Source organism: Eulemur rufifrons, chromosome 4, assembly GCF_041146395.1.
Source record: "Eulemur rufifrons isolate Redbay chromosome 4, OSU_ERuf_1, whole genome shotgun sequence".
Classification (NCBI taxonomy): domain Eukaryota; kingdom Metazoa; phylum Chordata; class Mammalia; order Primates; family Lemuridae; genus Eulemur; species Eulemur rufifrons.
In genome coordinates this window covers 15,397,664-15,424,087 of record NC_090986.1, presented here as the reverse complement: position 1 = coordinate 15,424,087, position 26,424 = coordinate 15,397,664, and the positions used below count along the sequence as shown (strand labels likewise).

The 26,424-nt window shown below is 37.3% G+C and overlaps 1 protein-coding gene across 1 annotated transcript; it reads right to left on the bottom strand.

Moving 5' to 3' along the window:
- Window positions 1-1,276: 1,276 nt before the first annotated feature.
- ARGLU1 (arginine and glutamate rich 1) lies at window positions 1,277-25,670 on the bottom strand. Its single transcript, XM_069467039.1, has 4 exons — window positions 25,084-25,670; window positions 16,771-16,996; window positions 14,388-14,471; window positions 1,277-3,768 (listed from the first exon to the last, which is right to left on the bottom strand). The coding sequence occupies exons 1-4, from the start codon at window positions 25,428-25,430 to the stop codon at window positions 3,604-3,606; spliced, it is 822 nt and encodes a 273-aa protein (XP_069323140.1). The 5' UTR covers window positions 25,431-25,670; the 3' UTR covers window positions 1,277-3,603.
- Between the last annotated feature and the right edge of the window lie 754 nt (window positions 25,671-26,424).

Sequence of the window (26,424 nt, the reverse complement as noted above, 5' to 3'; positions counted from 1 at the left end):
GTATTAGAAACATACACACTCTGATAGTGAAGCTGCTGGATCACGGAAGATACTACTATTTAACATCATGGTTTTTTTAAAAAGGTGTAAAAAATACAACTGTCCAACATCCTCTGATCTACTATTAAAGGCTCAGGAAAAGAGCAATCAAGTATGACTTCCAATGAAGTATTTATATAATGTATAAACCCAAGAATGATTTAGGCATAAAAACACTTCGCCAGATTTGCAGGGCACATAAAAAGATATAAAAACAATCATTCTGATTTGTATTACTTTATAAAACCAAAGTTCCAAAGAAACTTTGTGGGGTAAGAGGAAGCTAGTACAAAAACACAAAACACCCTGAGTTTACACTGAATCTTTTGCATCCCCCCATTCCATTGTTTCCCAGCACCAAATCAGTAAAATACACAAAATATAACAGAATAGATAATATAATCTATCTTAAGCAATGGCAAATCTGCTATAAGATGTATCATGCAGTGTATCAGCAAATGCAAATCTTCTAGATTACTGCACCATTAGCTCCTCCACCATCATGGACAGCTGGATGTTCAAAAAACCACCACCAGAGTAAACAAACAAAACAAAAAACATTACAAATAATACAGGCAATAGTGAAGGAATCAAGACCACTGTTAAGCAGCAATTCCACAAATGAAAAAGTAGGGCCTACTGTCTGTGCTTCAACACCCATCCTAGACTTCTAGATTGAGGCCTTTTACCTTCAGTAGTCCTTTCACTAATAACACTCTAATATTTGAGTGTTCACAAGACTCTCCTGGAGGGGGTAGGTAGTCTCAAAAATTAAAACAGCCTGTCTTCAGCATTTCTCGTGGCCAGTAATAAAAAACAGTTGAAAAGTTCTGGGTGTAAAGCAGCAGAAAATTAAGACAACTGAAAACAAACGCTCTACTAGTGACAGCTATGGAGAAATGTCAGTTAAGTGACAAACTGAGAGACTTCTTTTATAAAATGAGGCATTAGAAATGATACATAGAATTCAAGAAGCCAGGATTCTATGATTATTTTAATTCAGAAAATTAAAAAAATACAAACTATTGAAAATGCTTAAGATACTGCTTCATCTAGGAAAGGTAGCGATACAAAAAAAAGCTATGGTCATATACTAGCACAAATAAATAACTAAAGAAATAACTGAGGACAGAAACAGCCTAATTTGCTACATCTTTATAAGGGAAACTGAAGTAGTAAATCTTCAACTACAAACCCCTTCCCCTATTTAAAGCATTAAAGAGTCCTCACACCATGCTAATTTAAAGGTTCAGTTTGTATTATACAGTTGATAATTCTGCAAACTCCACAATGTAAATGGCAATAACTACATATTTTAAATAGTGTCATAAAAATAAACAAAGTCAATAGTTAATTCTGTAATGCATTAAGAATAACCTAAAAAAACAAACTATGAAGGCATATTTAATAAATTTAGGGAACATTTTAACTGCTAATAGAGTGGGAGAAAATTTTAACTTTTATATAATATATACACAAAGGCAGTGGAAACAAAGAAAACAAATTACTACATTGTTGCAGCACAGAAAAGACTGGGGTATATAATACTAACAATTATATCCTCTTTTCTGTAGCCTGGCAGAGAGTAACAGTTGGTTACCAAGCACAGGAACAATACCAATATCTTATGAGTCTCCAACAGCAACCAGATACTATAATACGTCATTAAGCAACTTACTGTGACTTCATACCGTATGTGGCAGCAAGAAATTTTTTAAAAATTAAAAGGCTCCCATAAACTGATTTCAAATATTTGAAGTCCAGATTACTCTCTTCAATACAATGTTTAGAACACTTGTGTAGCAAAACAATTTTTAAATAAACATTTCTAAAAACTTGAATACATAACTTAGAAACAATGAATCTGTACCAAAAAAAGTTACACTGAAAAAAAGTAAAAGAGTCATGAAATTAGAGCTAGCCTGTATTTAGAGATTAAAAAAAAAAAAAAAGATGTGTAGGCAACCTATATTCTTTAGTAAAATGAATAATTTTAGAGTAACAGGTATCATGTTTACTAAAAGTTCTCACTATAGTTCATGCCTATTTAAATTTCTCTTTAAAGATATTTAAACTGATTTTATTGTTCCTTACCACAATTAGACTCTATTAAAGGAGCTCAAAACTAAAGCAACAGCATTTTTCTTAACATGCACACACAAAATAATCTACCATTTAGTCATCTCATTATGTTTTCAATTTTAAAGCATAATCAAACTGTTTCAAAAATACTGGGGAAGGTCTTTTCTACTTGATGACATGTTTATGCATCTCAGGCAACATTTGTATACCCATGTCCTTTTCTTGAATTAATGCTTTACTACCAGTAGACTTAAAACAAACATATGTAAGGATAAATGAGGCAGATTCTAGTGTATGAAACAAAAGTCATCCATAAGATTCCACATGCAAAAAAACTTATAAAAATTTAAATGTGTTTGTCCCAAAAATAAACGTGCAAGTACACTACACTGAAGATGATTTGACCATCTTCACCTTTTTTGAAAGTACAAAGCTAAGTTCTGATGGCCCACTTTGAAAATGAGCTAAAATTCCATAAATTTTTAAAAGCATTTTCCTAGTTTTTATTAAGTGAAACTTGTGGTGATAATACTTATATCCTAAAACAGAGGCACAAGTTTGAGAATTCTGAGTGTTGTTAGTCTTCCTTAAAGGTAATACTGATGTCATAATTGCTCTATCAGCTTAAAGTTGATATTTGCAAAAATAGCCATTAAATACTAATTCACAAGTATATTTAGTATACATATAAACCCTATCTTAAAAGTATAAACGAGAGGAAATATGCCATAGTTCCAAGACTTCTAAAATTGCTGACCATCAAAAAGTAAACCACCCTCTTTAAGACTTCACATAACTTTAAAAAAAATTGCTTAAACATATGAATTTAAGACTTTACTTTATTCAGCAAAATCATTTATTTACACAACGGGGAATGCTGGTTTGATTTTGTCAATGAAATAAAAACAAATTGAACAGAGACAATACTGAACTGTATATATGTATTTTGTATCAGAGTTGACCAATGGTTTCCTTACCTGTATCAGGAACATCAAGAGCAACAGTATCACAAGGACACTGGTTTAACAATACACCACATAGGTCCAGTAATACCCTGGGAATTTTCCAATGCAATCACCAACTTTTCCTTTGTTTATAAATATATAAAAAAACAAAAAGCATAACCAGCATTATGATGTAGTAAACAGAGTATAACTCTGAAGTCAGTGGGTCAGTAAAAACCTTATCAGACCATCCATAGTTTACTAAGTGATCTGCTCTTCTTCAGACCACTAATACAGAATCCAAACAGGTGAAAAATATATCACTTTTCAGAAGACAACAATGATCTGATAAGGATTTGACTTAATGGAAGTTAAGGGGGGGGAAAAAAAAAAGGAGAGCATAGCCCCTATTAGAACAAGCTAAATTTCCAGATTTTACAAATTAAAAAAAACAAAACAAAACAAAAAACCACTTCAACATGAAGCTACCATACAAAGTTTTTCCATTTTTCTTCGTAAAAAGTTCAGAGTTTGCAATTTAATCCTGGGTTTTTAATGAGAAGGACAGTTTAGGCCTGGACTTTCCCTTGCCCAGGATAATTTTTTGTTCTTCTTTTTGTTGACGTTGTCGCTCTTGTTCTAGTTTCATCCTTTCCTCATGAATCTTTCTTTGTTCTTCAACAATTCTTAACTGTTCTTCAGCCTGAAATTCAAAAATTAATTATATGAATGTATTACCACGTGCCCTGAAAATATGTACATCAAGTATCAATAAGAAAATAAAACTTAAAAAATGCAAATGCAAATAAGGGTAAAAATTACGACTTTCTATGAATTCTATGTCTTCTATTAGTAATATTTTAAATATCAGGTGAGAACTTACAATCAAGGTGAACATACAATATAGCACGTTTCATAAAACTTGCCTAAGGTTACATGGTAGTAGAAGAAAAAGGATTGAGTAAATTAAAAAAAAACCTCTTTATTAATTATTTTTAAAGATAGAATCTCACTCTGTTGCCTGGGCTAGAGTGCCATGGCATCAGCCTAGCTCACAGTAACCTCAAATTCCTGAGCTCAAGCGATCCTCCTGCCTCAGCCTCCTGAGTAGCTGGGACTACAGGCATGTGCTACCATGCCCGGCTAATTTTTTTTCTGTATATATTTTTAGTTGTCCATATTATGTCTTTCTATTTTTAGCAGAGACGGGGTCTCGGGTCTCACTCTTGCTCAGGCTGGTCTCGAACTCCTGAGCTCAAACGATTCGCCTGCCTCGGCCTCCCAGGTGCTAGGATTACAGGCATGAGCCACCATGCTCGGCCTGTTTTTACATTTTTTATGAAAAATATATGAACAAATTATAGGAAAGCACTTAGACATTTTGGAAATGGGAAGAAATTTCTATAATACATGTCCTGAAATCAGTGCAGATTTTGTTCTATACCTATCTTTACCCAAACAAGAGACTGTCAATTATAAACCAAGGCATGGATTTATTCAAAGAGTATGTTATCCACCAATTACTATATTTACAGTTAGAGAGGCATGAAAAATTTATAGAAAAAAGCCCCACTGGGGCCATATTATATTGTTAATAAACAAGAAACACTATAGATCTCATTCTAAGAAAAAACTAGAAAACATTCTGATCTGGCTAACTAGAAAATGCTGTCTAATTTCAAATGAAGATTGGCATAATCAACTCCTTTAGTTTCAAGCAACCAACTTCCTTCCTCTATTCTTCTAGAGAAGATCTCCCCTCTTCACCAAAAAAACTTAGGCCATTCTCATGAACTCCTACCTTATGAAGTCTCTCCTTCCTGCCTCCCAGAGATAGACTACCTACCATCCTCAATTCTCAACCAGGTCCAATTTTACCCTTCTCCCCCCAAGGGACATTAGGCAATGTGTGGCAATGATTCTAGTCGTCACAACTGGGGATGGCTCCTAGCATCTAGTGGGAAGAAGATAGAGGACAAGGACAACGGTAGACAACCTACAATGCAGAAGATAGCCCCCACAACAAGGAGTGATCCAACCCCAAATGTTACCAGTGCCAAGGTTGAGAAAGTCTGTCTCAACTGTTGAATTTTTAATCTCAGTTTCCACAAGTTGTTCTTTTTTTCCCTCTATGTGACCATGACCTTAAAAAATTTCACTGCATCCTTTGAGCTGCCTACCTATTCCCATTTAAAGTCAAATTTTGGGTCATTGCTTCCATCTCCATTATTCTATTAAAATTATTTTTTACATGGTCAAAAACTAGCAATAAATTCAGTGACCTTTCTCTTTATTTGAATATATTCTCTGTTCACTTAAGTCTTTTAAAAATGTTCTCCCCTCCCACATATTCTCTAATACAAACACTAAGGTTCTCCACCTGATTATTTCTTTTGTCTCCACTGGTTATTTTTGTTCAGGAAAACGCAACGTGACTAGATTACAACACAAGAAGATGCGAAAAGTAACGGAGTCTGGTATGCAACATGAAATGTTTTAATTTAAAAAGGGAACCATGTAAAGAGGTTTAAGACAGCAACATGGGGTAGACTGCTGGGTGGGCAAGGTGGAAAATCCAACAGAGCTGAAATACATCTCTCTCAGACCTTTTCCCTATGTTACATTTATAGCTGGTCCCTGGACATATCTACCTGGGAGATCTAGGGGTCCCTTCAAAATTCAACATGTTCCAAGATTTAAATTCTTCCATCCCATCTTTAAAATAAATCTGCCTCTTTTATGTAGTCAGACCTAAAATTTGACTTTGAATGGGAATAAGCAGGCAGTTCACAGGATTGCAGTGAACTTTTTAAGATCAATATCGGATAGAGGGAGAAAGAACAACTACTCATGGTAACAGATTAAAAATTCAAGGGTTAGAACAGGCTTTCTCAACCTTGGTACCCAAATTTTGTCTCCTTTTTCCCCTGAAACAACAAAAAAGTCATCAAGTTGTTAATTATTCTTTTATATTGTCTGTCGAGAGTTAGAGTTAATTTTCATTTCTATTGTCACCATACCAGTTTAGTGCCACACAATTCTTGTACACCTAAAATGGTGTCCCTGTTTCCAGTGTCCTTCAATCCATCCTATACATACTGCTAGATTCACCTTTCTTGACCACTGCTCTCTCTTGCCCTCAAATTTCTAATGACTTCCACAGTCCATAGAATACAGCTTAACTTCCTAAATTAGCATGCTTCTATAAAACTTGAGACTTTCTATTATCTAGCTCCAATTCTGTTCCTACTATTCTTTTAAATTATCCTTGCTATCTTGATCTCTCTCCTCCCTTGCTCATGCCACTCTTTCCTCCTATTGAAATCCTACATGTACATCAGAATCTGTTACTCTCTGAAACTTTCACTAGTAATTGTAACAAACAGAATTATCTAATTCTAAGCATCTTTAGTGAATTCATATGCCAATTACTTTATTCACAGCTTTAATAAATTACCACACATTTAGAGTAAGAGCTTAGTGTGTGCAAATGAATCAAAGTGTAGTAAAGATTCTTTGTATGTGTGCACATGCTTTGTAATCAATATAAATACTCAGACTCACTTTTCCCTAAGGCTCTAACTCATCCCTAGGAAAGCATACTAGAACCTTAGGGAGTGAGGATGAACGGACATAAGGTAGAACATCACAACTTCAACGCCATAGAGAAATCTAATGTACACAGATACCACTTTTTACTCCTTCAGACTGACAGAATTCAAAAGTGTGATAGCATATTGGTATGGTTTGAACTAAGTCCCCTAAAGTTCATGAGTTGGAAACTTAATTGCCACCGTAACAGTATTAAGAGGTGGGGCTTTTAAGAGGCGATTAGGCCATGAGGGGTCCACGCTCGTGAATGGACTAATGCTGTTATCTGAAGTGGAGAGTGGGTTAGGTATTATGGGAGTGGGCTCTTGATAAAAGATTAGTTTGGCCACCATTTTTTCTCTCTCATGCCCTCTCCCCCCAAGCTCGCTCACCATGTGATGCCTTTCACAATGGAAAGACGCTCACCAGATGCAGCACCATGCTCTTGGACTTCCCAAGAAGTCTAAGAAGTGTTGGGGGTCCGCAGGTCTGTAGATTTTATAAAAATTACATTCCCGAACATTCTTATACTGTCTATAAATGTAATTATGGTGGTCCTTAGCAACAGTTCGTTTAGCAAACAGGGATATTGAAATGTACTCTCTACTTGAAATATATATACGAAATATAAAATTTTAGAAACCCAAAGACAGAAATACTTCTTGTCAAGAGTAATCATAGGAATGAATGAAAAATAGCACAATTAGAAATCATGCCACTACTCAGAAATGTGGATTTCTACATTTTAAACCTTCTAAGACACACATCCTGATCCATTCTGTCATTTGTAATTTTAATTCCTTGATTCATCTTCCCCTCTACAATTTTTATAATGTATACTCCACTTTAGATAACCAATAAGAAAATACTAAAAGAAAATTTGGTGACCCTTAGCAAACTGTATTAATAAAATTTTCTGAAAGGTTATTTACGTACAAGGTTAAAAAAACACAAAGAAGGATAAAACACAAGGATTCCCCTTCATTCCTGTGGTAATTTATTCTGATAGCTCCCCCTCCTTAGAGTGTATAATCTGCCAAATCTATCGTTATGGGCTATTATTAGTTACCACGTTACCATCTAAAGAGAATTCCCATCATTACCCACTAGACTAGTATGCCCTTTTCTTCTCAATTCCCCTTTTGTTACCTCTGTGAACTTTTAAATATTTTTGAAACTTCAACCTTAGATACTATCTCCTAAGACTCCATATTACCTAAAGTGAATATAATTGCTTCAAGAAGAAACTGACTGAAGTTGAGCTTGGTATGGACTACTATGTACAAAAATCACTGCCTAAGAGCTCTGGAGAGACTGCTGTATAATATAGTCAAGAGAAATCGAAAGCCTTCAGGATTTTCTTTATACTTCATGTTATAAAATTTCAGCAAAAAACTATCTATTAATAGATGGGGCTCTTTTATCTTCTGTACCCTAAATAAATTCTTTCTCTGGGTCAGCTCTTTTGTCTTAGTCATCCATTCCCTTTTGTGTGCTTAAGTTTTCCTTACATGCTTCCTGATTCCTTGTGTTAGCTCACTAGGAGTGATTACATCAGGAAAGTCTTCTCTGCTTCCTATAACAGACTCTCTCCCCATTTCCTCTCTCTACATATCCCTTCACTCACCAAGTTTATCAATTCTTTCTTCAGTTTCTAAGAACTGCCACTTTATTGATTTAAGGCCCCATCCTTTGGTCTTCAGTGGCTTCTTTTTTCTAGTTTCTGTCCTGCACAATGTCAATATTCACTAATGTCCAGAAAATTACTTTAAAAATTATTGCCCAAAATATATTAACATAGGTTTTATACCAGCTTTTTTTTTTTACCTTAACAATCAGGAACTACTTCTCATTCACTGAAAATCTTTACCTGACTTCTCCACCATTTCATTTCAAATTAAAATATTTAACAATTTAACATTTACATTTGGTGCCATTAGTTTTCTCTCTTAAAATGTGTGCACACAACACAGTATTAGCTCTTCTAAGTACTATGCCAATTCAACTTACATATGCTCACTCTACTGTAAGACACCCTGTTCTTTTTCCAACTGTGTTAATTTCCTGTGGCCACTGCAACAAATTACCTAATTGGATGACTTAAAACAGAAAGTTATTGTGGAGGCAAGAAGTTCAAAATCATTATCACTAGAACAAAATCAAGGTGTCTGCAGGGACACATCCCCTCTGAAGCTCTAGAGGAGAATCCATTCCTGGCCTCTTCCAGCTTCAGGTGGCTGCCAGGGTTTCTTAGCTTGTGGATACATCACTCCAATCTTCAAGGCTAACATCCTCAAATCTCTTTCTCTCTTCATGTGACCTTTTCCTATGTCTGTGGATTCTGCTGGGAGTTTGACAGCCTTCCTTCTGTCCTAACTGGCAGTGTTTCTGTTGATACAACATCTTCAGAAACCTTGGCGGTCCCCCACATATGTCACACCATTAGACCAAAGGGGCCTCCACAGATCTTTCCTAGATAATCTCATCTATTCTTGGCTTTTGCTGAGATGGCTGAGAAACTTGAGTCATAAGCAGTCTCTTCAGCGCTAGCAAAAAGTTGTCTAGCCAAACCCTTGGCCTTCCTTCTAGACTAAGTTTTTCTAACAGTGAACATCTTGTGCAATCTGGATAAGCTGAGACTTTCCTAACACCAAATGCTGGTTCCTTTTATGCTTACCAGTTCATTCTTCAATTTAGCTCTTCTTGCCACTTTATTACAAACAGCAAGAAGAAACCAGGCTACACTTTCAAAAATTTAATTAGAATTCTTCTCAGCTAAATAAATTAAGCTCTTATAAGCTCTGCCTTCCTTCTATATCATTGTAGGGCACAATTCACCCAGGTTTTCCATCACTATACAAAAAGGACCTCTTTTTCTCCAGTTTCCAACATGTTCTTAATTTGCTTCTCAGCCCTAACCAGAAGCACCTTTAAAGTCCGTATTTTTGCCAATAGTCTTTCTAAAGCAATATACATGTTTTCTATCACATGCCTTGAAATTCTTCAGGCCTCTACCCACTATCCAATTCCAAAACCACTTCCACATTTTAAGGTAACAAATTACCACAAACTAGATGCTGAAAACAACAGAAATTTATTCTGGAGGCCAGAAGTCTGAAATCGGTATCACTGAGTGAAAAGATGCTCCCTTTGGAGATTTTTAGGAGAAAGTCCATTCCTTGACTCTTTCAGCTTCTGGGTGCTGCCAGGATTCCTTGGCTTTGGACTGTATCACTCCACTTTTCAATGCCAACATATTCAAATATCTCTCTCTGCTCTGTCTTTATTTAAGTTTCTTCTGTGTTATGTGGTAAAAAAAATTCCCTCTGCCTCCCTCTTACCGGATACATGTGATGGCATTTAAGGCCAATCAGATAATCCAGGATAAATTCCCCATTGCAAGATGCTTAACTGAGTCACATCTGCAAAGGTTCCCCCAACCCTTTTTGCCATATAGAGTACATCCAGATTCCAGACATTAAAACACAGGTATACTGGGGGGGTGGGGGGGATTTTTCAGCCTATCACACAAACGCATTAAAAAAATCCTTGCTTACATATTTCTAAGAACTCTTCAGCGCTATCTCTTAATTTATTTCAAACTTAAGTATGTGGAACACATTTCATATATAAGCAACTTTCAAACATGGCACCATATTTTCCTCTCAAACTGGTGAGGTACAAAGTGGCATAGTATGATGAACTTGGCAAAGGGTAAGGAGAAAACTATTTCAATATTAAAGAGATCTGTATATCCAGAACTTATAATTTGCAAATACTTTAAAACCTCAAAGAACCTGTTCCACCACCCACCAGTCATAATTTGTCCTTCCTCTGACCAACAGTTACTTACAACTTTATGAGAAATTGTCAGTCTGACTCTTATTGTATTTTAGGTGTTTACACACACACACAGATTAACTGAGTTCTATTCTTTCTGTTTTACCACAATCTTTACCAAGTCATTGGTTGAGGGATTTTCTCCTTGCTGACACAACATCCTAGAATAATATTTTATTCCACAGCAACACCTGTCACCTTTTTTTTAGTCTGCTTCCCTTTCTGAATAAGTAAAATTCATATTAATTTCAGAATAATATCTGAGATTTTCCCAGACGCATCATTAAAGAAAGCTGTGCAGAAGACTTCAAAATTTTTAAGTGCTGTTTTTAACAAAAGAAAATTAAAATCTCCATTGTATTAACTACCCTTGAAATATCTAAGGATAGTTGTATGTTACTGGTACTGAACCAATCTGCCAAAAAGCTAACTCAAGCCACATCTGGATTAATTCTTGTTTGACTTCACAAATCAAGTATGTTGTATTGATTAATACTTTTTTTGTCTCCCTAAGGACAGACCAAATATCTTGATACACAATGTGGAATTGAATTAGAAGGTAGACAAGAGTAAGGAAATGGAACAGGGCAAAGGCCTTTTGGGAAGCAGAACAGAACATCGGCAAGCATGTGGAAGTAGTTGTTTTAGTAAACAGTGGCAGAAGCAAGAGTATATCAACATGATGTATGCTAAGAAGTTTGTGTGGAAAGCAGATTATAGAAAAGAAAGGGTTGGTAAAGAAAGTACCCTGCAATGGGGAAGGGATGGGGGGACTTCTTAAATATTACACCCATGAAAAAATAATATGATCTCTTACAAATCAATAAAGACGACCAACTCCCCAATTAAGAAAAAAGTGAGACACATAAGACCATTTACACAAGTAGAATGAAAAGTAGTTTTAATAAATTTCTGATAAATCCCAACCTCAATAGGGAAGCAAAGAAATATCTCTGGAAAGGTTTCCCAGCCCCCGCCCCCCGATAATCATGTCAATTATCTCATGCACCCACACCACCTACCAAGTATTTCCATAGTATTAACTTTTTATGGTGGTGTCCTTGTTTCCACAATTAATACATCAAATTATTCAAGAGCACTTAATGCTTTGTCTACTTTTTTTTTCTTTTGCTTTTCTGAATGGTCGTGTTTGGCCACCCTTTCTCTTCCCTCACTTTCTGGAGGCTAGAATGTTTCCCATTCTTCTTGCTTTCTGTGGCATAAATAACAATGAACTGTCCACATTTCCAGCATATTTACTATGTCAGGAAGCAAACATAATTATTAGTGCAACAAGATAAACTACCATGACTGATACATCCAGGAAAGTCCCATGCTATCTACAACATTCTGTTATATACCCCTTCCTTTCTCAAATAACTAATATTTTAATAGTACTTTCAATATATTTTATATACTACTACCCAATAAACATGTATAAAGGTTAAAGAACAGTGCTCAAAATTGAGACGAAGAACAGGGAAAAGGGCAAGAAAAATGAAACAAACCTCAAGGTGTGCCTTGCCACCTTGCACAATGACATTTTGTCTCATCTTACACCAAAACTACCAAGCCTGCCAGCCTGTGACTACCAACAGAAGCAAATAAAACTCTTCCCCAACATCAACCATTACCTATGCTTCCAATTTTGTTGAACACAGTAAGCAAATGCATTAAATATGTCCAAATTCTTACCAAACTTTCTTCTAGAAAGCCGCTTTTTCCCTAAGACATCTTTTCACTGAAGTTTATCAACATGCCATCACAATAGTCACTCCCTACAGTCTATCAGATCAAATCAAAATCTGAGTGTTACATGTGGTCCAGAGACAAGTGAGTTCGCAGACTGCCAATCCAAATCAATCCAAAATACAAACCAAGAATGAGTGTTTAGAAACTTTTATAGCAATTTGACCTCATTTCTCTAGTAATTCATCTTTACTGTATTTTACAAAAGTAGCTGTAACATCTGATAAACTAGGATTAAAAGACAAAAACTGCCCATTACTACCCTTTCAGACGTACTGCTCCAGATTACGTTTACCAATGTTTTCCCAGTAATAACCCACCAAAAGTTTTATTTTTATGATTCATGTGGGGAAACAAAGGGTGTGAGAGGGACATAAGGAGGCCAAGATAGCCCTAGCCACCTCAGGGTCAGAAGGGGTCAACATCTTGGCAGAGCATATCAAGCTGAGGAGATTCTAGGCCACCCAATAAACTGAACCCACCATAGCTATCCTAATAGGAAATTCTAGTTCTACCTGCTTGGTAATTTTGCTTCAATGTTTTAACTATCATATTTTTCTTCTCTTCTGGAATGTCCAGGCTCACAAACTAGACTGTACTTACCCCCTAAAGCTCAAACTGCAAAACTCAAATTAAGAGTCACAATTTCCCTCTTACTACTGCACTGAGATTCTCTTCTTGTATAGAATCGCTTAAAAAGCATGACTGTATCTTATTCATAAGCATGTAGTAACACATCTTACAATAACTCATCCACTTCCCATTTATACCACTTTTTCTACCTAAGTAAATTTTAAGGTCTACCTTTGGGAAAGCAGATTCATGGCCTTCCAATACAAATTATATTCTTGCCTTCACAATAACCAGGACAGTGATATGTACTAAGAAACCACAGTGCCATGCTCTTATCTGTCTCTTATATGGGGTACACTATCTTTTAGAAAATCATGCTCTAGAACTAACTGCTCCATGTTAACTTTTTACATTCTTATCAACTATAGGACACATTAACTACAGTCCTCCTTCACTCCTACTCTCAAAGGGATCCAGTCTTAATTAATTAGACCCTCTCAGATTTTTTTCTGTGCATTTATAAACAGCCACAGAATTTCTTTTTTACATCTCATAACTGGCTTGTAACTTGCTTTGTTCCCCCCACCAAGAGTTCCTGCTGGGTCATGCCTTCATTCCTGGTTACCAAATACTACTAATCGCCCCCACCCCCATGTCAATTTCCTTTCACCTCTGATTTATACTCTTACTTTGACGTAGCCTTCCTGTACACCACCCTCACGGGGAAAAAAGTTTTTCTTTATAATACCTTTCTATCTTCTTTTGTGTTTGGATTTTTTGTATCCATTGTCCTTTAATCCTAGTTTTCTTCTTTCTCATAATGAGACTACTTCAAAAAATATTCACATACTTAAATGGAAAAACCCTCAAGTAACCAAAAACTTTATTTCAAAAACGCTAGCATGTGCTTAAAAAAGAACAAATGCATAGGAATACTAAAAAGAAGAATTAGAAGAAAAAATATAACTGACAGAAATTAGGTTTTTATTTTTTTTTAAAACTGCCTCAATATTCTTGTATTGGCTTCTTTACTGCAATTTCAAAATTGCTCTATATCACCTTCATTTACATCTTTATCATTTAATTACTTAAGTCTCTGTGTACTTCTTGGTAGACTGTAAGTTAGAAGTAGGAAATATAATTTATTACACTGGTACACTTACCATCAAATATATACTATCTACTTATTCTATCTAGTGTTTGGTAACAAAGCAACTAATGCAAAGTGAAATGCTGTGTATTAGTTGGTTTAAACACCTGCAAGCTTTTGTTGTTGTTGTTAGTTTTATAAGGCATAGGATAAATGTAAATGAGGTTAAGATAGAAAAAAAAGAGGAGATAGCAAATACTACAATTTCCCCAAGAAATCTGTTTTAAACCACTGCAAATTCTCTCCAGATTAGAAATAAAAATCTAGTCAACTATTCCTACTCTTGCCTCAAAGCCTTTAAAGTGGCCCAGAGAACCCTGAAAAAAAAATAAGTCAAATTATAGAATACAAAATTTGAAAATAAACAAATAAATAAAAGCAAAATGCAAAATTACTTTTCACATATGCTTTATACTTACCAGTTTGGCTTGTGCTTCTGCAATTTTTCGGTTATTCTCTTCCAGTATTCGCTCTAGCTCCTCACGTTTTGCACGTTCTTCCTCCTAAAGGGGAGGACATGTTAAGATGTTAGAAAAATAAAATGTTTATTTTTACTGATAAATATTTACTAATCTTCCTCTGAACTTTTTTGATCTGACTTACAGGGCAGCTTTATAGCTACCTTCTGTCTGACAAATGATAAACTGTGCAGCCACTAAAATTGGTTTCTAGCACTAAATTTAAATCATCCCTCCCAGTCCAAACAGCAACCGACTAAACCCTCCCTAATGATAGTTGCCTGGCAATTATAACTAATACTTTAATATCACACAAATCAACAAGGACAACTACAAAACTGGATAGTATTTACCAAATTAAAAAAATAATATAGAAAATATAAATAAAGTGAATATTTGTCTCACCAATTATGTATACCTACGTATTCTTTACCTATACTCCTTTAATCAGCATTAAAAGTTGAATATTTACTGTCTTGTCCAGTGTCCTGCAGAGTGTGCTCCTCGGCTGCCATACACGCCAGCTTCCTCTTTAAAATGATTTGTACTGTTAGCTTGGCAATACCTGCATCAGCAGCTCAACCATTTATAAAGAAACAACATACAAGGAAGGCTGAGCTGAGGAATGCAGATGTTTATGGTAAGAAGGAACAAAAAATGTAATTCATCATTCCTAAGGCAAACAATTAATAAGAAAAATACATTTACTGTTAGTGAAAAATACAAATGGTAATCCATACTTCATGGAACTAAGGGCTTCTTCCATGGGGAAAATGGACTTAACATTCAGATGTTGACAATTTCTAAAGGCAGCTTATATTGTCATCTACAATCTGAACTGAAATTCAGGAATCCAGGGGATGCATGGTCAGGAAATAAAATTCTGTAACTTATTTTTTCTTGGAGAATTTAATGAGATTTTATAATGCAAACTATATGAAGATTGCTTGATGGTTTGGGCAGTGTTCAGATCACAGCATACATATTCAAATGATTGTAATATTTGGAAAGACTGTCAGAGGGTTGTGTCCGTGTAAAAAAAAAATTGTTAATATGAAACAAAAAGCAAATGAAGAGAAAAAAATCTTACTATGATTAATAACTCGCTACAAGATAGCACCATTACTCCAAAAAATCTTCGTTATTAAAAGCACTGATATAAATAAAAATTTCATACATTCAATTTTATAGTCTATGAAATCCACTATAAATATAAGCATGTACATCTACTTAAAGACAGGACAAGGGAAAATGCATTTTAAAAGCTAAGTTTACTGGAAAGCAAAGAAATTTAATATGATGTCAACTTGTCCACAATGATGCCAAGATGAAAAATGACAATGAGTCATATATTTTGAGTCAAATGTTTCAGTTCAAGAAAATACATTTTCCTATGATTTCCTATGTCACACACCAATGGGATTCATATTCATTATGCAAACTATGTTGATGGACACTCAGGGTTGTAAGGTAATCTGCCTTGAGTGTTTCAGTGACTTTCACCAAGCTTTAGGATCCTGGAGTAATCAGTGCAAACAAGCTATAAAGCTTCAGTAGCAAATTACTGTCTCACAGAAAGACATTTTCAACTTCTGCTCCAGCTGCTGATAAAACAAATCATGTGTTTAGCTTGACTCCAGACAAGGACAACCTGTTCCTTCATAACTCTCTAGAGAAAAAAAGGAGTTGTTAGTAGATACTAAAAAAGTGGATGAATAATCTGGACATTTTTTCCTAAAAAGATTCCTTGAAACACATTAGGAAAATGGAGGGCCTTATGGTCAGAATGCTAGAATTAGTCCATTGTGTTGAAGCAGGATTTGGGGGAGGGGGCAAGGGATAAAAGAAGGGAAAAAAGAAGAGTGAGAAACCTATTTATCAAAAGCAGGTACTGTCACTCAATGTTAGGCCCTGCTCTTTTTAATCTGACTGAAGGCAAAAAGCCTCTCACAGTCTAGGTAAGAGTGATAAACAGAATAGAGGAATATACAACCACAGGTGGATTTTTAACCTTTTCCCTTTACCACTCCCTGGCTCCCCGCACCCTCCCAAAAAAGAATGTAAGTCCTGCAGCCATGGCAAAAGTTTCAAACACTTCTCAAATATGTAAGCCAGTTCCATTAATCAAAAGTATCCTTGAATATGTTTTATGAAAGTAACTTTTAAGTATCAGTCAGCACTTCTGAATAGGCTAAAAAATTAACTTTCGCAGCAACGTAAGTTTAGATGAGAAAGGAATTAGATAGTCTGTATTCCATCTCTTTCTGAACTGAGCAGGAGGCACAACCCGACACTGAAAGTTTTGCCATGGACTGTCTCTACTTTCCAAACGACCGAGCGTTACCTCTCTAGCTTTTTGTGCTGCAAGCTCAGCTTGTCTCTGTCGCTCGAGTTCTTCGAGCAACTGCTTTTCCATGATGCGCTTGGCTTCCTCCACCCTTCGGAGAACTTCTCGTTCAATTTCATCCTTCCTTTTCTCCAATTCTTCCTCTACCCTTTTTGCCACCAATTCTTCCACTCTACGTGCTGTTTCTTCCTCAATGAGTTTTTCTTCTATTTCTTGCTGCCGACTAGAAATAGTGAAAAAAAATGACTTAGATAGTATTAAAAAACGAAAAAACTTTTTTAAAATTTTATTTCAAAATATTAAGGGGGTACAAATGTTTTTGATACATGGCTTGAATCTGGGCTATAAATGTGCCCAAAACTAAGAATTTAACCAAAACTAGTTTTAAGTCTATCAAACCATTGAGAGTGATATTATTCAATGATTTTAGAATTCATTTTCATGTCACATTTAAGAAAATGACAGATAATAACATGTTAACTGATACAGACATTCAAATAAATATAAAACTGGTTTTTTTCTCTATCATGTTGTAAGTACAAAAAGACTGATAAATATAAACAGCCTAATTCATTAGTTTTAATTTAGGAACTACAGAGCAAATCTGAAACAGAAAGTCTACTTCTTCTAATAACCTCATAATGAGAGGACAAACTGTTAAAATACATGGATTTGCTCATTTGCCAATCCACTCTAAGAGTTGAGCTACAGAGAAGTCAGGAGTCAGGAGAAAGCATTATGTAGCAGGCAAGTCAGCCTGGCAGAATTAATTTCCCCCTTTCCTCTAAGCAAAGACAGAACAAATACAGACTTGAAGAGATTCAGACTGCTGAAATAATAGCAGCGTGTAGCTTTTACTGAAATTATGACCAACTTAGGTTCTGAACTTTATATCCTTTACTGTGTGTGCCTTTTCTTCCTTTTGTTAATTGATTTTTAATTAAAAGCTCCTTTAGAGATGGGAAGTAGTTAAAAATACATATTTTTAGTTCAATGAAGCATGTTTTAATTATTTTAATCCCACTTTGATATCATAAACCAACTTATTTAATCAAAATAAAATTCTGTGCTAAAAATATTTACATTTATCTAGGTACCACCATGAAAACTTTGTACATTTTACACCAATGATATGCAATAATAGCCAGCAGTAATGTGTCCAGTCTGAACTACAGATTGGTATAAAGAAAAGGAATATAAATTATCTCATATCTTTATTTGATTAGGTGTTAAAATGATAATATTTTGGGTAGATTGAGGATACATTCAAATTAATTTCACTGGCTTATTTTTAGTAGCTACTACAAAATTTTAAATTGTATATTCTGTTCACGTTGTATTTCTACTGACCAGCACTGAGACAATAATTTGTGCTAAATGAATAAATTCAGAGGCTCTTGCAGTTATCTAAATCCTGAGGTCAATTTATTAATAATGCTTCAACTTTCCTCACAACCCACAAAATTGAGTAAAACCTGCAACTTTTATATCTTTTCATGACTTGTTTCACATACGTATGAGACAGTCATTCAATTTATCTGTTTAGTAAAGACCTTATAGTTCCTAAGTTTCCATGAAATACCCCAATTCACTTCAACTCATCTCTATTCTTGGGGGTGATTCAATTCCCACCCAACGGCTTTCATTCTCAACTCCCCTTATTCAAGGTGACACCATACTAGTGTGGATATGTCGACAGATATGTCTTTAGCATTCTCATTCATTTCGGTTTCTACATTTATCTGTCAAGGAGACAGTAGTTACTAGAGAGAGCTTATTTTCCCTAAAGGTTCCTAGGTACTTCCAATACCCATCCTGAGGACTCTGTTGTTTTAGTATCTCCTCAAAACTAATTTTTTTTTTAAAAAAAAAAAGGATATGAAAACCTCAGATTTACTATGCTCAAGCCTAACATTTACAATGCTCCTTTTCCTTTTCAATCAAATATTAGGGTAGTTTCAACAAGCTTTTCTCTACAGCTGCTCAGTAAAAGAGAACAGTTACAAGACCCAATGCTAAAAATCACCAGGAGCATCTACAGAAAATCAGACAGTGATTTTAATGGAAAATAAACCACATTTCAATATAAACTGTTTCTCTACTTCATCCAAAGGGAAAAAGAGAAATATTATAGGTGAAACAAGTAAAACTGACAACTGCTAAATCAGATGACGGGTATGTAAATCCTTATATAATATTCTACCTTTGTGTATATAAACCTATCATAATCATTTTAAAAATATATACACACACTCCTCACATACTTTACTTTTGCTAGTCGGTTCTGTTGAAATTAGTAAACATAGAGAAGCCTAAGAAACTTAATATTCAAAATTTCAAAAACAGTACAATGCAACTCTTAATTAACAATGCTAAGTGGACCACAGTACTGACTATTCAAAGGAAGGATAACAGAAAACATTTCCAATTATAACTTGCCACACAAAGTGGAAAGGAAGAAAAACAGGATAAGGCCCTAGGTTAGCATCTGCCAACTTAGGAATTTGGTAAAGGTGAAAGAGATCTGATACACATTCAGAGTTTTTGTCAGGCAATCAAGCCATCCCTAACTAAGCAAAAGCACAATGGCTAAAAGGACCACATTTCCACGGATTTCATCAATAAGGGAAAATGAGCCAAATAAATTTACTTACAGCAAAAGCCAAATCAGCATCGTGGCAGCCCCTTGTTTCTATTTTCACTGATCACACCAAACCTAAGGTACCAGATGACAGGCAGTACCGGCTGTAGGTCACTCTCCAGCTAAGTCAATTCTAACCAACCAGAGCTCAGCGGATTTTATAGCTGAAAGGGTAGGGCAGGTGGAAAGTCCCATGCTCAACTGAAACAGTGGAGAATGAGAAATGGCCTAGTGCAGTTTCTCACAAGGCTGCTTATCTCTCCCCTTTGTTCCCGAAGGAACTGCAAGGCATCCCACCATTAATGAAAGTAAGCTTTGCTGATTTGTCCTGTGTAAACAGAGGCAAGGCCACAGCACCATAGTAAAACTGTTTCCCTAGAAGTATTAGCAAGAATGTAATTTTTGTTGTTTTTCTTGGTAAAATTAAAAATGCTACCTCAGTAATCAGAAAAAAATTTAAAATCAATTTTTAGAACCAATGCTAAAAAAATTAAAGGCTCAGTATCATTTCATCCCCTCTCAGTACACATATACAACTGAATTCAGAAATGAATGGGGGCCGGGCGCGGTGGCTCACGCCTGTAATCCTAGCACTCTGGGAGGCCGAGGTGGGCGGATCGTTTGAGCTCAGCAGTTCGAGACCAGCCTGAGCAAGAGCGAGACCCCATCTCTACTAAAAATAGAAAGAAATTATATGGACAGCTAAAAATATATATAGAAAAAATTAGCCGGGCATGGTGGCACATGCCTGTAGTCCCAGCTACTCGGGAGGCTGAGGCAGTAGGATCGCTTGAGCTCAGGAGTTTGAGGTTGCTGTGAGCTAGGCTAACGCCACGGCACTCACTCTAGCCGGGGCAACACAGTGAGACTCTGTCTCAAAAAAAAAAAAAAAAAAAAAAAGAAATGAATGGGCACATATACAACTGAATTAAACATGAGTTCATCTTTCTGATTGACAAATTTATCATCATAATCAATGATAAAGCCACCAGTAGGCTAACTTGCATAAGAGGCACTGGAGCTTTCTTGGGGTGAAGGGACCAAACACTTTTGGTCAACAGTGTCTTGCAAAAGATGCACCATCTAATATCTAATAGCCTATGTACTCCTTAAAACTTTTGCCCTCGGAGTTGTCATGCTCATGTTCTTTCCTCTAATCTCTCCCTCATGCTCCTCTGCTGAATCCATTCCCTTGACAAGAATCTGTGCTACTGATGAAAGGGTTAAATGAAAATCTTCCAGTTTTTCAATGGAAATAGTATAATACTAGGTCCCTATTTTCTTCATGCTCTCAGGTGTTTTAAAAGCACTAGTCATAATCAACTTTAAAATGGTTACTATTAAAACAACATAGCAAGGGTACAGGACTTCAGAGAATAAAGCACTTCAGCGCTGTTAAACAAGAGTATTACTCCATACAGAGCAACTGACACTACTATCTTATAACATCTTTAAAATGTAGGAACTCAATCCTAGGGGTTTACTTCTACAAATCAATTATTAGCAAATAGCATTTAGTTAGTATTTAATAGGTACCAAATACTGTGCCAAGAATTTTATATACCATGTCATTATTTCAATTTCACAACTGTTCCTATGAGGTGGGTATTAATACCTTCATTTTTACTGAGGGATCTAAAGCTAAGGAGTTTAAGTTTCTGGACTGAAGTTCACTGGATGTTGTTAAGCTATTATTCTGAACCCAGGGAGACTTCAAAACTAATGTCTTAAGCACTACACTACCCTACATTTTTTTCCAAGACAAATGAGAGAGGCAAAAACATGCACAAAGATATAACTAACGAAATAACTATTAAAAAATTATAAAGTTCTTAACATCAGCTATGTCTTATGCCCTGGCATTCTCAGAGGTCTAACCTCCAAAAATACATAGTTCATGTACTTAATCTGCACATAAAAGCTTTTCTTTGCTCTCAAAATGAGCTGTTCAAGTATTCTTCTATTTCTAAGAAGCACTCATACAGATCCTAGTTCAGAATACTCTTAATTTAGAAGGCTCTTAGTCTGTCATGCAGTTGAACACTAAAGATATTCAAACCTAGAAATCACAGGCTAGAATAAGTTATTACACCATTAATAATTTCCAGATTTGCTGCAAGTCATTTTCAGCTGTTTTTTTTTTTTAACAGTTAATACAACATGCATTCCTTTACAACGTGCATAGAGCATCTCAAAAGAATAAATAAGAAAATGGTAATATTGATGTAGCAGAGGAGTGAGAGGGAACCATACAGAATGGCTGAAACACAGGGATGAGAGATCTTTTGACCTGAATTTTGAACCATGTGAATTAGCTATTCAAAAATGAGGAAAAAATTTTTTTAAATGTGAAGGCCTACCTTTTAGGCATTAAGATTATAACTGCTAAGATCACTTCTTAAAAATTCACCAGGCTCAGTCTGGCTGCATATACGTAAGTTATATTAAATAACATTATTTATTAACCCATTTATGTGCCAAGTACTGTCTAGGTATTTTAAATATATCATCTCCAATCTTTATAATAAGCCAGACAGGTTATATATCTCCATTTCACAGTTAAGAAAACAAGTTCAGATGCAGGCCTCAGAATTATAAGTGGCAAAGCAATCTGGTTTCCAGTCTCACCAAAGAATTCCTAATTGGTTCACTGTCTCTCTCCACCTAACCCTAGACTTCATGAAAGTACACTTAACATTATGCATTCTTCTAGATCTCTTTTCGCTTCCACCATTCTCTTTGTCTTCCCAACTGCACATACAGGCATTCCCTGAGGTTCTTTAAGTCCCTTGCTAATTGCTCTTCTCTCTCCACACACTCCCTGGGGCATTCCATACATTCTCAAGGTTTCACTGACAAATGAAGCCCCACTTCGCTAGGCTTCAGTTTCCCATAATCAACCTTGGATAAATGCAGTACAGCATATCCAAAACTAGTGCCCAAATGGAAGCCCCACATAGAAAACTCCCTTATCCCTTTTACCTCTCCTTTATCCACTATTCACCAAGTTTCTGACATTTTAATCAGTACCTGACACACAGTAGCTACGTGGCCATGATTCACAGCCTCTATTTACCTCCCAGTCACCCCACAACTGTAGTATTTACAGAACTTCATGTTCTAAACAGTCATCTTATTTTTCTTATTTTCATCTTACAGTTATCTTATTTTTCCATTTCAAGATCATTTTCTCCCATTCTCTTTACTCTGGCAGGAGTAGGGAGAGGAGGTTCTCTCCTTTGGTCCACACGTATCCTATGCCTAGCCTGACGGTCTCAGATTCTTATATCCTCCACTCATTCTTTAGGACAACTATTTACCCACCCAGGACACTTCCTGTATAAAGTTATATTGCTATCACTAAATTTACTACACTGTATTATTACCTATCTAATTATCGGTCTTCAAGCGAGATCAAGATGTTGGAGAGGAACCAATCATCTTTATATTAACAGCATCTAGCACAGTGCCTAACACTTATTGACTGCTCAATAAACAGACTGACAACTACTTCCCTCTATTACCTAGGCTCCAAAACCTGTATCATTCCACAGTTTCCTTTGTATTATTTTGAACGCATTAGAAATATTACGTAGGGCCTACTACATGGCACATAGGAATTCAGTTCTGCTCCCTTCCCCCTCCTATACACTAATGGCAGTTTTCTTCTTCTTTCAACCTAGAACTATATAGTTACTCTATTACCGATCATCTCATCCCTGGATTTCTTCTCTGCTGTCCATCCATATACAGCTTACTAAATGCTTCTAAGTAGTCTCTGCATACCAAATTTCCTTTTATTTTTCTTAAAAGTCTTCATTTTCTAGTGAAAGGCAAATCATTAGTCTTTGGAGAGCTCCCTTGTTTTCACTTGGTAAAATTATCTCAGAATGTCTTAGATAACTTTTGATCCGTTCATCTACTGATAGTTATGTGAGCATGCTGGGTATGGTGCGTGTGGTGTGAGTGTGAGTGTGTTGGGTATGGTGTATGTGGTGTGTGTGAGTGTGCATGTGAGTGTGTTGGGTATGGTGTGTGTGGTGAGTGTGGGTGTGTGGTGTGTGTTGGGCATGGTGTGTGTCGTGTGCGTGTGGGTGTGTGCGTGTGGGTGTGTGCGTGTGGGTGTGTGCGTGTTCAGCAGTGTGGGCCGCTGCTGGCCCAGTCACAGAACCCTCCAGACTGCTTTACAAGTTAAGGGTTTTGTTCCACACCAAAAAGCTGAATTCTACATAATCAAGGTTTAATGCAAAACAATTACTTAAACTTTGTTTTCACATATATCACAGATCATTTTAAGTACAAGAAAACTGAAAGAGTTGCATATGCTTTAAAGGAATGCTGGCAGCAGAATAGCTCCAGGTACTGCTTCCTCTGTAATGTTAGTGCCCCAGTCCCCTACCTCTTAGTTAACTTTGCTTTTAGAAACAGGCTGTGATGGAAAATCTACAAAATACAAACCCCAATGCAGAAAAATAAAAAACCCCAGACAATTCAGTACACATAAATTCGTCTCAGGAAAATCATAAATTTACTGTTGTTCTTGTCTCGTGAGCACTTTCTAAACATTCACGGAAGAACTGAACAAGGATGGCCAATTAAATAGGGACTTAGTACACCTGTTCACTGTACTTTTAAATGTGGTTTTTGGGAATACTCAGACCACTAGAGTACCATGATTTTAAAGTAAAAAAATACAACAAAATCCTACATTTTAAAGCAAAAAGTTTATTTAGTTTGGGATTATCCACAACTACTTTTACATCCAGGGATAACTGAGAGTTGACTCTTTTTCAGAAACATGATTTTATCCAAACAGTATTTCAAGTAAAGGACCTTACTGTAACTTATTTTCCCTAAATAAAAATTCTGTATATGAGCAAGTACTCAAGAATCTTCTAAATAACTAGTACAAAAGAAAACAAAACTGCATGTTTACTAGGGGAATATAAAGCAAAACTTTAAAAAAGGTAGGCTTTGACTGGGGTGGTGGTTTCACAGGTGAATTCGAGAGTCAAAACTCATCGTATTGTACACTTAAGGTTTTGCATTCTGTTTTTTAAGTTTCCAAAAAAAAAAAAAATTTGGTGTGTGTGTAGGCCCAAGGCAAGAAAAGCAACCGCGACACCTTTTAATAATAAGAACGTAAAGTGAAAATGCACTTTTTCGGTGGGCCACCTAAAGTGTCTTATTCCCGAGAGTACTTGTGCTGTCCCAAATTTAAGCTTCCACAGAAGAATGCCTGTAGCCAGCTGCGATTTGCATCCCACGGGTTAATGCCTTTCTCTGCCCTTGGCAGGCGGACCTGCAAACGCTCACCCTCCACATCCTTAGGCTAGCTCATTCCCCGCCTTACCCGCCAACGTAGCTCTACGACCCCTCTCTGAACTCCACCCCTACTTCCGGGATTCTCCTCCTCACTCGCGCCAAAATCGCTTTCTCCTCTCCAAGCCTTTACTGCTCATGCCCTCAAATTTTCTTTCCCAGCCAACTCGTGGGCCTGTCCCACCCCAGGCTATCCAAACGCCCAGGATGCCCGTCACGCCTCAGCCTCTCAAGCCGGTCCCTGCGCCCCCCCAGCCTCACGACCCTCGTTCTCCACGGCAGCCCCGCCCCTCACTCTCCCCTGTCCCCGCCATCCCGGCTCGGCCCCTCCCCCCGCGGGCACTCACATTTTTCGCTGCCGCTCGAACTCCGCTTTCTTCTCCTCCTCCTCTCGCTTCTGCTTCTCGTCCAGGCTGCTGCGCTTGCTCACCGTGCGCCCGAAGATGTCGATGCGGTCCGGCGGGGACGAGGCGCGCTCCCGGTCCCGCTCGCGCCGGGACACGGCCGTGTTGGTGGAGCGCGAGCGGGACCGCGACTCCCGCCGCCGGTTCCGTTTACTTTCGCGGGATTTGGAACGCTTCCGCACGCGCTCCTTGTCCCGGGACCGCGACCGGGACCGGCTGCGCTTCTTGTTGTGCTTGCTGCTCTTGGTATGCTTGGAGCGGGACGAGCTCCGGCTCCGGGACCGGCCCATCCTTCCGGGAGACTCTCTGACTAACCGCTGGCCTCGGCCCCCTCACGCGCCCGGCTCCCCTAGCCTCCGCCTTCGGACGCCGGCTGACGGTCCTGTCGAGGCCGGAGGAAGGAACGCTGTCGACCAGCTGACTTTCTGCCTCTTTCCGAGGTCTACAGCCGCCACGAACGCCACCTCCAACGAGAAGGCCGCCTCCAACGAGAAGGCCGCAAGGAAAAGAGTCGCTAAGATGGCAGCTGCGGCTGCACCGGCCGCCCTTCCCACAATGCCCTGCGCGCAACGTGCCGAAGCACGGGCCCCGCCCCCTGACGATTGTTGCCGAAGGGTGACGGACATTTCCGGGCGCGCTCGGCTCTTTCCGCCAGCCCGGGCGGAAACCTGAGACATGATGCATGGGAGACTCCCGCTTTTGCATCAGTGTGCTTTTCTGTTCTGGTAAAATGCCAACACCTTGTAGAATGAATTAATCACATTTTACTGAGATTTAAATCACGCCTCGGCAGAGGTTGATTGGTTGCATTATTTTCTAGGAGCTGGTTTTGTTAGGCAAACCTCAGTTGTATCCGAATGACCCTGGGCAGATCACTTGCTTCTTAGAGTTTGGTTTCCTAACTTGTAGAATGGAGATAACCACACTTTATGAAGCGGTTGTGAGGCTTACAGGAGTTAAAGTCTGCGGCAGGTTTTGATAAATGCAAGCTAATGCATAATATAGGGCTTAATGTGCATTCTAAATGATTCAATGTATTAACCAGTGCTTATTACAATTCTGAGTTAAGTACTACTGGGGATCCATTTTAGAGATGGGCACCCTGAGGTCCCTAGGGGTTAGATAAATTCCCCAGGATTATACGGCTAGTAGGTGACAGAGGAGGGATATATAGCTAGGTCATATTGAGCAAAGCCTCTTGCACTAATCAGGAAGCCCCTCTAAACCCTAGCCAAGAAAAGCTTTGTTCCTATATGGTACAACAAGCTAACAGTGTCATTGTCA